General features: G+C 36.9%; 1 protein-coding gene across 3 annotated transcripts in view; it reads left to right on the top strand.

Annotated features, from left to right (window-relative positions):
- Window positions 1-13,217, top strand: part of CDH8 (cadherin 8) — a 386,150-nt gene extending 372,933 nt beyond the window's left edge. For 2 of the 3 annotated variants that reach the window (XM_067717873.1, XM_067717872.1), the window contains 2 exons: window positions 9,461-9,712; window positions 11,139-13,217. In XM_067717873.1, the coding sequence (XP_067573974.1) occupies window positions 9,461-9,712; window positions 11,139-11,632 (746 nt within the window). In that variant the 3' untranslated portion in view covers window positions 11,633-13,217. The remainder of the gene's footprint in view (window positions 1-9,460; window positions 9,713-11,138) is intronic. The other variant, XM_067717875.1, reaches the window with a different exon arrangement.
- The last annotated feature ends 873 nt before the right edge of the window (window positions 13,218-14,090 follow it).

Below are 14,090 nucleotides of genomic sequence, written 5' to 3'. Positions count from 1 at the left end.
AAAGTCAACTTTCTACATCAGGGCAACAACAACAGATGAACTGCACTGAAACAAACAGAGAATTTAGATTTGCCTGCTTTCTTTTATCTGGAAAAAAAAATAGACAATGGGGAAAGAACATGGGATATGTAAATAATAACAGCAATAATAATGGCCAAAGAAAATAAATAGAAGGAAGGAAGGAAGGAAGGAAGGAAAGACAGAAGGAAGGAAGGAACTTAGGACTGTGGGGAAAATTACACAAAGAGAGTTGAAGAATTATCCAGGTAGGCACCACCTATCTCTTCAGATAGACTTTTTAGTTTTTCATGGAGTATGCATATAGAATTAGTAAGTGACCATAGCACTATCTAGTGTGCTGAGGCTGCTATAACAAAATATTTCAGACTGGTGGCTTCAACAACACAATTCTATTTCTTACAGTCCCAGAGGTGAGGAAATCCAAGATCAAAGGGTGGGCAAGATGTGTTTCATCCTGAACCCTCTTCTTTTGGCTGCTTATAGGTGTGCTCCATAAGACCTCGTCTTTGTTTGCCCACAGGTGGAGAAAGAGAGAGCTCTCTGGTGTCTCTATATTCTACAGACACCAATTCTATAGTATCAGGGCCCCACCCTTACAAACTTCCTTAACCTTAATTACTTCCTTAGAAGCTCCATCACCAAATATAGCCACACTGGGGGTGTGTGTGTGTGGGGGGGTTAGGGTTTCAACATATGAATTATTGGGCTACACAAACTTTCAGTCTATAATAAACACTTATTGACTTATTTGCTAAAGGAAACTTTTCTTGTAAGGATATTAATGTTCTATGAGAAAATATCCTTTGATTTCCAATTCCAAATGATTCAAAGGCTGAATATCAAGAATCAAAGAGGAGGGCTGCACTGGTGGCCCAGTGGTTGAGAGTCCGCTTGCCAATGCAGGGGACACGGGTTCGTGCCCCGGTCCGGGAAGATCCCACATGCCATGGAGCGGCTGGGCCCGTGAGCCATGGCCGCTGAGCCTGCGCGTCCAGAGCCTGTGCTCCGCAACGGGAGAGGCCACAACAGTGAGAGTCCCGCGTACCAAAAAAAAAAAATATATATATATATAGAATCAAAGAGGAAATTCCTCCTAGACTCCTCAGTAGAATTCTGATGTGCACCTCTTTAAATGATGGTATTTAAGATATTTTAGAGCAATTTTTCTTCCCCTCTGAGCCTTCTCTACTTAAATATAAGCAATCTCAATTTATTGCTCATGTTACGTGATATGAGGCATGTCCAGGGAAAGACTTGGAAACCATCGATATCTCTTTTAAAATTCCATATAAGACCCTGGCTATATATGCTTTCCAAAAGCCTGAAATTGATTCTTCTCACTGACTTATTTTGAACTACATATAACCCCCCGTGACAAAATAACATGAACGGAAATAAATATGAGCCCCACAAAATATGGCTAATGATTACTTCTTCATTTATTCAGCAAATATTTGCTGAGTATTCATTATGCATCATAAATTGGTTATTTGTTACTTGGAAGTTCCCTAGTTTATTTCTGTATCCCCAGGGTCTATGATATCCCCATTACGATATCATTTCTTTGTGGTAAGTGTTCTGATGAAAATAAAAAGGTTTTTAGAAGATTACATAACTAATTTATCTGAGGAGATTGGGGACAACTAGTAAAAGAAAATTTCCCCAAAGGAGTGATACTTAAGCACAGACATAAAGAATGCATAAATTTTAATAATTCAAATTAGGGCTGAGGAGGGATAGAGAGATTATGAGACAGAAAAAAGAGCAAATATGAAAGCCCTGAGGACAGAAAATCCTTAACTCAGAAAAGACCAGGAGGGCTGGAACAAAGAGAGAAAGAAGAGTGGCAAGACCAAATAAAAGTAGGTTAAACGATGTGACTAATGTTGTCATTAGTCAACAACTAATGTCAACAACTAATTGTCAACAACTAATGTTGCTCTGCGCCAAGTCCTGTGCTGGAGACTGAGACTAGAGCTGTGACTAAGGCTACTCTCCCTCAAGGGGCTTAGAGTTTAGTGAGATAATGCACACATTTTATTGAATATTATCTATTTGTCTTAATATTATCTATAATGTCAAAACTGTTGCATAAAAATTCTAAGCACTTAATTTTAAAATGGCTGCCTTTGTTAACAGCCTCTAGCAATTTCCAGTAAAATTACAACAAATGCTCTGGAATAACAAAACGACAAAACTAAGAATACAAGTAACTATTTTTATTCGAAATTAATCTGTTGTCAGAATCTGAGAGAAATTTCATGCATAACGGCATAACTGTAATGTGCTATCTGAAAGCAAGCAAGCCTATGCACCTACTATTTACCTGGTCCTTTCTTTACTATTTATTTGATATATACCTTGTATTACTCAGACAAGGAGTAAGGAATGCAACAAACCACTACTTTAGGAATATCGTCATTTGAAGTATGCCTGGTGCTATTTGTCCACTTTAACTCCCCTTCATGATCTTTCCTTCAACAGTTGGTCCTAAACAGAAACAAATGGGTGTGGAGTATGAAGCAAGGTTTTTAAAATAGAGTCATTCATCCTCCTTATTGTAAGGCTCATAAGCAAAACATTCCAGGAGGAAGAGAAAACAGGAAAATCCGTAACTGAGAAAAATAATAGGGAATACAAACATTTAAATATTTCACCTACTGAGAATATCAGAGAACTGGGTGATAAGGTTATGATATGTTCCTATCTCAGTGCAACTCAACTGCACTATATGGGTAGCATATCCATGGACATTAGTCTATCCACCTGGACATTCGTCCACCCTAGAGAATGCCCAATGCTTTTGGTCCATTCTCTTCTTAAATAGATCTTGGCACAATATCTTTCTATCTTTTGTCAAATTCTGTCATTATATACTCAACTTCAAAAGATTTAATTTTTTTAAAAAAATCAATGGTCATTTCCTCTTTTTGTTTCATATATTTTTCAGTTTTAGAAAATGTCTGTGTTTTCTCTAGTAAATCATTACCAAGTATCCTCTTATATTGGGTATGCTCAAAAAGAAAAATAAATAAATGCACTAAATATAATAAGTAAGGGAAGAAGCCATAAGGACAGAACAGGTTAGGTTGTAGAGAAAACAAGATGATATAAAATGGAAATGCATGCACATATGAAGGACTGGAAAGAAGATTTTTAAGTAACACAATAATACAATTGAAGCCAAGTTTAGAGGTAGTGAACAGCTAAGTTACTATCCTTGATATGACTGCCTTTTCCCTTTGCATCATTGTAAAACAAATAAAAGAAAAAATTAAAAAGAAAGAAATGAGGGTGCACTTTTACAAAAAGTGTCTTCAAATAAACACCATCAATCATCTTAATGTTCAAAGTCAAAAGCTATTTTCTCTTTTTTAATATCAAGAACAAGGTACAGGTGTCTACCATAACTTCTTACACTCAAAATTGTATGTGGGGTTCTTGTTAGTATAGTTAAGATGAAAAAACAAATTAATATAGGCATTTAAAGCTATAAGTATCTCTCTAAGCACTGCTATAGCTGCATCCATTACTTTATGATTGACTGCATTTTCACTTACATTGTCTCACATTTTCAAAATTTCCTTTTGATTTCTTCATTGAATCATTGGTTATTGAGGAATGCATTGTTTAATTTCCACATATTTATGAGTTTCCCAAAAATTTTTTACATTATTGATATCTAATTTCATTCTATTACTGTCAGAGAATGCACTTTGTATTATTAATACTTTGTATTATTTAGTTTATGCCTAGCCTATAGTATACATTGCAGAATGTTCCATGTGTACTTGAGAAGAATATTTATTCTGCTATTTGGGTAGAGTGTTGTATAAATATGTTAGGTATACTTGGTTTATACTGTTGTTCAAATCTTCTATTGCCCTATTTATTCCTGACTAGTTTTCTTATCCATTACTGAAAGGAGAATACTGGAATACCAAACCATTACTTTTGAATTTCTAGTTATTATATCCTCAATAATATATTACGTATGCATTGTGTTATACAATTGCTTTTTAAAAGTTAAGAAAAGAGAAAAACTATGCATTTATACTGTCTTTGACAACTACATAATTACTTTTCCTGATGCTCTTTGTTTTTTTTTTTTTGTTTTTTTTGCGGTACGCGGGCCTCTCACTGCTGTGGCCTCTCCCGTTGCGGAGCACAGGCTCCGGACGCGCAGGCTCAGCGGCCATGGCTCACGGACCCAGCCGCTCCGCGGCATGTGGGATCCTCCCGGACTGGGGCACGAACCCGCGTCCCCTGCATCGGCAGGCGGACTCAACCACTGCGCCACCAGGGAAGCCCCAGATGCTCTTTGTTTTTAATGTGGAGTTGAATTACCATCTGGGGATATTTGCTTTTCAGTCTGAAGAACTTCCTTTCCTGTTTCTTTTAAGACATGTCTGCTGGTGACAAATGCCCTCAGTTTTTTTGTAATCTGGGAATGTCTCTATTTCATTTTTTTTAAAGATAGCTTTGCTGAATATGTGATCCTTGGTTGAAAGTTTTTGCTTTGAGCATTCTGAATGTGTTAGCCCTCTTCCTTCTGGTGACCATTATTTGTATAAAGATTTAGTTGTTAATCTTATTGGGGTTCCCTTGGAAGTGATGAGTCAATTTTCTCTTGCTTTCAGCATTTTTCTTTCTGTCTCTTTGTGAATCTCTTTGTTTACGTTCTTGATGGTTGTTGAGCTTTCTGAATGTGGAGACTAATGTTTCCAAAAATTTTTGAAGTTTTCAGCCATATTTTTTCTTTTCCTTTCTTTGTCTCCTAGTATTTTCATTTCAGGTATATTTGTGCACTTAATGATGTCCCACATTTTTCTGAGGTTCTCTTCATTTTTCTTCTTTCTTTTTTCTCTATATTCTTCTTCAGCTGGCATATTTTCTATTGATCTAGCTCCAAGTTCACTAATGCTTTCTTTTGCCAATTCAAATTTAGAGTTTGTAATTTATCATTTTAGTTATTGTACTTTTCAAGTCCACATCTTCCATTATGTTCTTTTTTTGATATTCTCTATGATATGACATTGTTATCACTCCTTCATTTCCTTCTTTAGAGGTTTACTGTAGTTCACTGAACACGTTTACAATGGCTCCTTAGAAGTCTTTGGTTAATCTGATATCTGTTTGCTCTCATGGACAGTTTCTTTTGCCTGCTTTTTTGTTTTGTTTTGTTTTGCTCTAGTTTATGGGTCGTGCTTTCTTGTTTCTTTGTATATCCTGTAATCTTTTGTTGAAGACTGGACATTTTTAGAGAATATATTATAGCAAATCTGATATTGACTTTTCACTGAGGGCCTGTTACTGTAATTTCCTTGTTTATTTGTTTAATGATCGGCTAGATTACTTTAGTAGTCTACTGCCCCTCTGCAGTGTTAAGCCTCTAATGTTTCACTTCAGGGGATCCCAGCCTTGGGTATGCCCACAGTCACCCTCGAATGGCAGTGGTTTTGGAGGGGTTTACTGTCTCTTTCCCTGACTACACCCAAGTTGTTAAACTCCACTGATTGCCAGATGATTTCTGTATTGTTTTAATTTGGGGCCCTAAATTGTTCTACAGACTAATCCAACCCAATTTGGGCTCCTTCAAAAGGGTAGTTCCGTTAGCAAGTGTTTCAGATTTGTTCTGAACCTGGCAGCCTCCTCTGCCTCTCTTTCCTGGGTTCTTTGCTTCTCCACTGAGGCAAAACTTTGAGCCATTGGCTTTGGAGCTGAATTGGAGACTATGCTGGGTTTCTCAGAGTGACGCCTCTACTGTAGGAGCCGGGCACTTGATGCAAGGGAACAGTAGCCTCAAGTCTTTTGGGCTTGGCTCTCCCAGTGTGAAACCACTGCTTTACAGTCCAGGGCAAGCACAATTGCGGCCCTGTATTCCCTGTGAAGCCTTGCCAAGGTAGAGCCTCTGCTGCACAAGTATAGGCTGTGAAGAAGAAAGGAGCCCCTCTTCTTGGCCATACCAATTCAGAATTCAGTTGATCAATACGTAGCTAGGAGCAGGGTGAGAACTGGCAACACCTTGCCCTCCAACTGCTAGCTGGGGGGGGTGGGGTGGGGGGAGCCCTGTGTTCTTGGCTGAACCCGTTCGGAGTGGAGTTTCCATCTCGCAGAGCTGAGAGAAGGGATGAAGGAACTAGGTTCCTACCAGACTCTAATAGATTTTCTTGAATAAACATTTCTGCATTTGCTGCTTGTCTCCAGGACCATTTCCAGAGACACTGATTTTTTTAAATGTTATTTTATAATTCTCCCCAGTTCCACTGGGGAGCAATTCTGTGGAGTTCCTCATATTATCATGCTCCTCACACATATCTCTGTGTTGAGATATATTTTTATAAGTAAAAAAAAGGTTTAGAAGTTTACTAGAATTAAAATCAATGCATAAAACAATCAGGTGAACAATGAGATGAAAATATAATTTTAAAAAGGTAATATTTACGAAAGAAACAAAGTACATGCAGTACTAATAATAAGTGTAAAAAATATGTGAAAATCTCTTGTAGCCAAAATAAAAACATTTTAACATATATTAAAGAAAATAAAGAAACCACGATATTGGTATAGAAGACTAAACATAATAAAGCTGTCAGTTCTCTCAATTTATGTACACCTTAATATAATTTCTACTAAAACTCTTATAGGAATTTTCACAGAACTTGATAATCTCTTCTATATTTGTCAGAGATTAGCAAATGAACAAGTATAGCTGAAATATTCCTAAAGAAGAACACGACAGGGGAAAATACCCTAACAAACATCGAGATTTATTACAAATTTTTCATACATAAAAAGCACGGTATTGATGCAGGATTAGAAAAACAGAGCATTGGAACGTGATAGAGAGCCTAAAAGGATGAAGATGCAAAAAAAAATTGATTTGTGACTGAGAATTGAAGATCAGTGGGTAAGGGATAAGTTATTCTATAATTAACCTTGGGAAAATCAATAATCAGTACAGAAAAAACCAATTCCATACAACTGTTTAAATGTGAAAGGTAACATTATGAGAACTAATTTTTATATAATTAATAATTTAAAAAATAAGGCTAAATGATTAATCATTAAAGAGATGGATAAAATTGACTACATTGAGATTAAAATTTTAATAAAATGAAAAGGCATCATATGTTTTAAAGAAACAAACCAGAACTTTGTTAAAGATATTTGCAACATGTAGATTGAAAGAAACATGTATTTCAAATACATGAATTTGAAGTGTGTGAAACGGCTAATATTCAATGTTTTTTTGAGTGTTAAAATAATGACAATTCAATTTGGCCTAATGAAATAACTAAATAATTAATAAATGCAAGTTCCAATCAAAAATATGGTAAAAAATGAATAGGCAAATAGGGAGCTGACTCCGCCTGGAAGTAGCAGGTAAATTTTAGCAAAAATGACTCATAGACTCCCTTTACTCAGTCAGTAATTTTCTTTATATAGAAAGGGAGCAACACGTACAGATACCAGGAGTAGTAAAAAATGAGTATGAGTTTGGTCTTAGACCCATCAATGCTTTTCTAAGTAATAAAGGAGATGGTTTTGTTCTGCAATGAGTAATACTTCTGCTGCCGTTTCTAAATTATCATTATAGTTCGTTTTAAAGAGGGAATATGCAAAGATAGTTTCTCATATAAATAATGTTGACCACAGAAAGACAAAAGCCTCGTTGTAATTTTATTAATTGCATCTTGAAGAACAATTCCCATCTTCTGTTTTGAACTATGGTATATGAAATCACCCACAAATGTTCCTTGTACTAATTTTAACTGTATTCAGTCTTGTCACACACTTTCTGGAAATGTAACACAGCTATATATTCTGTATCTTTTTTGAGATGGTGTTCTCCTGCTTTTAGCTTAGTGCTATTTCCTTCTATGTCATGGAAATAAAGATGACTAGATCATTTGGAATACCACTGCTTACTTCCACTAGAGACTTCTTTTCACTCTTCAAATTACTAAATAATGAGGCACAACCAGCAATAATTTAGAAAAAGAAATTGTTAACTCAGAGTTTTTTCTTTTTCTTTTCTCTTTAACTGCTTACTAGCAAGGCATTGTAGGTCCACATATATCTTAAACAAAGCAAAACCAAATATAATTTATACATTTATTTTCGGGAATGTCACTGTTTTTTGAATTCTGGTATAGTACTATATGGTACAGAAGATTTAACACATTTACTTAAAATCACTTGAGTGGAATATCTATTCATGTATTTGTGTATTCTGGAAACCAGTAGGACACTGATGACCAGGAACTGGACAGCAATGGTTTGGAATGCCTGCCTTAATATGCAACAACGAGGTAGACAAGTGTTCTGGGGTCTGCAAACTTGCCAATATTTGAAAAAATCCCAACTGAAATAATAATTTTGCCCAAATTGTACTGCACACATTAACCAAAGTTATGTTTATTTGCTTTTGGCTGGAATATCAGTGTGAAATAATCAGTGTTCCCATGTTGAACAGACCTATGTCTCTTATTAATCAAAATGAGAAAATAGATTAATAATTTATATATATATGTATATATATATATATATATACACACACACACATATATACACACATATATAGCTATAGTTCATTAGATAGGGACGAATGACAATAAAGAGCTCATTTGGGGGGTGAAATTTTGAGAACAATAGCGCTACCACGGGACCAATCACTTCTCACTGGCCAGTTCTATATCGAGCTGAAGTATGCCATTAAGTATTGCTTAAATGTCCTTAAGTGTTGCTCCAGATAACCAATATACATTTCCATATGATTAATTAATACATTAAAAATGGACCACCTGCTCCTATGACTTTTCATCACTTAATTCTTATTTGTGTAACCACTGGAGGTCTTCTCTGCAGAATTTTAAAATATGTGGCATATCTCCTCCAATTGGCAGTAAATGGGACTTTCGTTGCGTGTTAGTGTAAAATGCTCTAGAGCATGAGTGTTTTTAGGTACCTGTGGGAGTCAAATGCATTGTTTTGTATGCCATACTGTCATATAGTCTACTCTTAACACAAAGCTTTTCAAACATGACTTTCAAATGTGATGAAATTCTGTCACGTTTGCATTATCAGGACAAACGAGAGAACATTCAACTTATTTATGGGGACTTGGGGTAATTTGTGTCTTCTAAAAGGACACTTGAAGAGCATTTTTGTAAAAGAAATCTTTTGCATTTACAAGGTGGTGGTAAAACACAATTAGTTTATCCTGAGACCAAGCTTACTGAACCTGTTAGGGTGTGGATGTTTTGGTCCATGCCAACTGGGAAAGTGGGAAAGGGGAGAGGGAGAGAGCTGGAGTGGTTCAGTGGAGTTGGGATTGTCTTGAGGCTTGCAGAGGATTTATGAACTAGAAAAACAAGTGTTGTTTGGGCAGCCGTTTTGAAATGATGCAAACTATTGTAATTTTCACTTTTTCCAGATAATTCCCTCAGCATTTTGGCAAAGCATAATGGATTCAACCGCCAGAAGCAAGAAGTCTATCTTTTACCAATCATAATCAGTGATAGCGGGAATCCTCCTCTGAGCAGCACCAGTACCCTGACCATCCGGGTCTGTGGCTGCAGCAGTGATGGTGTTGTCCAGTCTTGTAATGTTGAAGCTTATGTACTTCCGATTGGACTCAGTATGGGCGCCTTAATTGCCATATTAGCATGCATCATTTTGCTGCTAGGTATGTATTTTCTTCACAGCCGAATGGTCACCATTTTTCTGGTTCATAAATGACTGTAAAGAAGGACAGAAAACCCTAACCCAGCCTAGAAAACCCTAATTAGCATTCTTTGGAAGAAAAATCCCTTTGTATATACTTCTCCAAGCTTTGAGGTCACTAAGAGAAGGGAAAAAAAAAAAGAATTGTAATAGTAAATATTCAATTGGAGAGAACTATTCAGTGCCTTTTTAAATCCCATCACTGGTGAAAAGACTAAGCATAATGGTGGTGGAAGTGGGGATGGACCTTTATGTGGTTACAACAGCAACTATTACATTAGAAGGCCTCCAGATCTTCTGATACACACCAGTTTACTTCAATGGGGGCACACATATGTCCAAAATACTCTTTTATCTAAACAATGTATAGATTGGGTTACTGAGTCCATCCAATCACAAAATTTGGTAAGACAAAAACAAACAAAAAAAACCCAAGCAAACAAAAAATACATTTTCTTCAAAATTGCATTGTTTCTCAGATATTTTTCTTGATACTACAATCAAATTTAGATGAAGATTGCAAAATAAGAAAAAGTTTTTGTAACTTTTGTACTAAAAAATCCAATTATAAAAATGAGATTAGACAGTAGGAAGACACACAAAAGGAAAGTTATATCTTATCCTGCCCTTAGATGAAGGTTATGTCAGTTTTTACCTTCCTGGTTACATCTGTTCTGTTCACCCAGTACCCTGAGTTGATCATCGTTTCCCGCCACATTTTTTTAACGTCATTAGCCCAAGTTTGGTGTGGCTGATCTGGCTAGTTTTTTATGTGTTCCTCTCCCTTCCCCGACCCGTAGTCCTACCTTACCAGATAGTGGAGTGCTAGCTTTCATACAAGAGAAGAAGTTGCCCATGCAAAGTTGACATACACCTTAATATATCATTTCATCTGTGAATGGACATTATTTTATTGGAAAGAGTCTTGAAGGACTGATTTTAAAAAAACACAAAATTACTGAATATGATCTATTCAGCTCCTTTTTCTTTATAGAAGAGGGTCATGGAGCCAAAAAGTACTGAACGAACTGCCCAAGACACACAGCAAGTTAGTTATGCTATCGGTGCTGTTTCCCTTTTTGGGCCGTTCACTCTAGAGCTCCTAACGGTATCAAATGTAGCTTTCACCATAAACAAATGCAAACTTGTGCTTTTAACCCAGCTTCTTCATCACCATTTAATAAACAGAAGCAACCTGGAATAGAATTCACTCAAAATTCACTGCTCATACTTCAGAAAGGTATTTCACTTAATTCCCAAGTGAATGCATGAAAGGTACGTGCTCAGTAAGTTTTTAAATAGCGCCCTTCTCTCTTAACATACACGATGCGTTGCTTGTGAAATTATACCTGAGTCTGGCTAATCGCTATTTTGTGTTTTTCCTGTAGTCATCGTGGTGCTGTTTGTAACTCTGCGGCGACATAAAAACGAGCCTTTAATTATCAAAGATGATGAAGATGTGCGAGAAAACATCATTCGCTACGATGACGAAGGAGGAGGGGAAGAAGACACGGAGGCTTTTGACATTGCAACTTTACAAAACCCAGATGGAATTAATGGATTTTTACCCCGTAAAGATATTAAACCAGATTTGCAATTTATGCCAAGGCAAGGGCTTGCTCCAGTTCCGAGCGGTGTGGATGTGGATGAATTTATAAACGTGCGGCTACACGAGGCAGATAACGACCCCACAGCCCCACCGTACGACTCCATTCAGATTTATGGCTATGAAGGCCGAGGGTCCGTGGCCGGCTCCCTCAGCTCCCTGGAGTCCACCACCTCAGACTCGGATCAGAATTTTGACTACCTCAGTGACTGGGGTCCTCGCTTTAAGAGACTGGGCGAACTCTACTCTGTCGGTGAAAGTGACAAAGAAACCTGACAGTGGATTATGAATGAATCAGTGGGAACTGAGCATTCTGTAATATTCTAGGGTCACTCCCCTTAGATACAACCAATGTGGCAATTTGTTTTAGAGGCAAGTTTAGCACCAATCATCTATAAACTCAACTACATTTTAATGTTGAACCAAAAAAGTAATAATAAAAATAAAAAAGTATATGTTAGGAGGTTATAAATCTTGTGGAGTGTGAATTAAAGTATGTGGAGTGTCTAGAAGTCTTTGGATATTTGATATTTACCTGACCACCACAGAGATTGGGATCCTGGCTCGTCCTTAGAGAAATGGTTTAAAAAGAGGAAAAAATCAAACTTAAAAAGGTGCTTTCTTAGAAAAATGGACCTGCAAGAAATTTGCTACTGCTATGTGTCTTCTGCAAGGATTTTTATAAATGCAAATGGTTTTTTCCCCTTCACCAATAAGGATCCCGCCACAAATGATAAAGCAATACTTGGTCTGCTGTACACTCTGACTTTCTGGAGCTTTGGGAGGCCTCCTAGATTATACGGTACAGTGACCACACCTTGTACATAATTGTTGGCCCCATTCATCAGAGACTGAATAGCATCTTTAAATATTGTGTCGAGCCTTAAAATATTCACATGCTTGTAATCCATTCCAGGGTGGGGACTGCCAACTCAATAGTGGGAGGAGAGAAATCCCATTCCAACAGGCTTGTTCTCTGGAAGCAGGATTACTCATTCCCCCCGGTTCATCTTCTCCCACAAGGACACAAAGATAAACTGTGTCACACAGTGGACTACATAAGAGACAGATGATTTTATTGCTAGCGCGTGAATTTATTTGTTTAATCCTCGAAATAAATATTTTATTGATGTCCATTAATGCTTTTATTTATTAAGGTTGGTAATCTATAGATTAAGGGACTATATGAAAAAAACCTAAATTATATCCATTAATAATACTTTAGATTGTTTTATATAAATATATATACAATGACTGTTTAATACATGTACATTTTGATGAGATGAGTATGGCAGGCAATATTATCAAAAGGGAAGCTAATAGTCTCTTTAGAGTAGAAAGTGTTATTGTGACTGGTGATGGCAGGAACAGCATTTTCCCAGAGAAACTTTTGGACTGTTTTCTATTTTGTTCATAATCCTAGTATTTGGTGTTTTTACTACAAGCACAAACATCTGAAAGTATATTGATTCATGTGAATATTTAAACTCTAGACTTTTAGATGCCTACATAATGCCCTGCCCAATAAACATGCTTCAAGTTGCCTCCACAGTTTTAGAGCAGGAACTGATTTGTACATAATTTTACTGCTTCTGTTTTTAGCACTTCTCTCCCTGATCTTCATGGTGACGCACAGAATGTCTTAGACTCCAAAAGAGAACAGCACTAGAAGATGTGAGCATATTCAATTTCTAATGCAAACCTGCCATTTAGGAGTAGAAAATGTATGATAAAACTCAAGTACTACATGCAGATCATTTTAATTTTCTACTTTGCTTTAATGCAATATTGTTTATTTACTCCATGTATTGTATTCAGAGAAACTCCTGTATTGTTTCCTACTTTGTGAAATATATTTTTATAAATACCTTTGTTGTCATCACTTTTTTTCCCCATCAGATGAAGATCGGTTAACAGAGTCATCAACTCTAATTAGAATTCTAGAACGTTCAACTAAATTATCATAAGGATCACTTTTATTTGTAAGCGTCTTCATTATAAAGAACCAGAAATGAGAAATGGTTTGGCAATGATCACACAGCAAGATACCAACAGGGACATTAAAGAAACACAGTGTATGTAAAGGCTAGTCCAGCTGTGCCAGTTGGGTCCTCCTGGAAGCAAATGCTAAATCAGAGTTAGGAGTAAAAGATAAAAGGGAAAGGAAACAGGATTGAGCAGGGAAAGTTTTCATACAGGAATGTAGATTTTAAAACTTGTAAAAGTAGAGAGATTAGGAAGCAGGATTTGACAAGAGAGCCTTAGACTGCAAAGCAGACCTGACAAATCTTTGCAAGGCAAATCAGGGATTTTAATGGAATCCTGTTAGAGGAGTCTCTCATGGGGAAAAAATAGACTCCAGGTACTTCCCTGGTGGTCCAGTGATTGAGAGTCCACCTTCCAATGCAGGGGGCGTGGGTTTGATCCCAGGTCAGGGAACTAGGATCCCACATGCCGCGGGGCAACTAAGCCCGTGTGCCCCAACTAAAGAGCCCGTGGGCCTCAATGAAAGATCCCGCAGGCCGAAATTAAGACCTGATGCAGCCAAAAATAAATAAATAAATAAATGTTAAAAAAGAAAAAAAAAATAGACTCCAGTTACCCTGCCATCTCAGTCATTGGCTTGGGGCTGCCTGAGAAAAGTATGGCTTTGGCTAGAAAACCAAAGGCACCAACTTCTGGAGGCTGACTCCACTGTGATTTTTATGAAGTTTGACTATTATACTTAGAATTT

This window comes from Pseudorca crassidens, chromosome 20 (assembly GCF_039906515.1).
Source record: "Pseudorca crassidens isolate mPseCra1 chromosome 20, mPseCra1.hap1, whole genome shotgun sequence".
Lineage (NCBI taxonomy): Eukaryota > Metazoa > Chordata > Mammalia > Artiodactyla > Delphinidae > Pseudorca > Pseudorca crassidens.
Note: the sequence above shows the minus strand (reverse complement) of the source record. Positions and strands in the feature narration are given on the sequence as shown.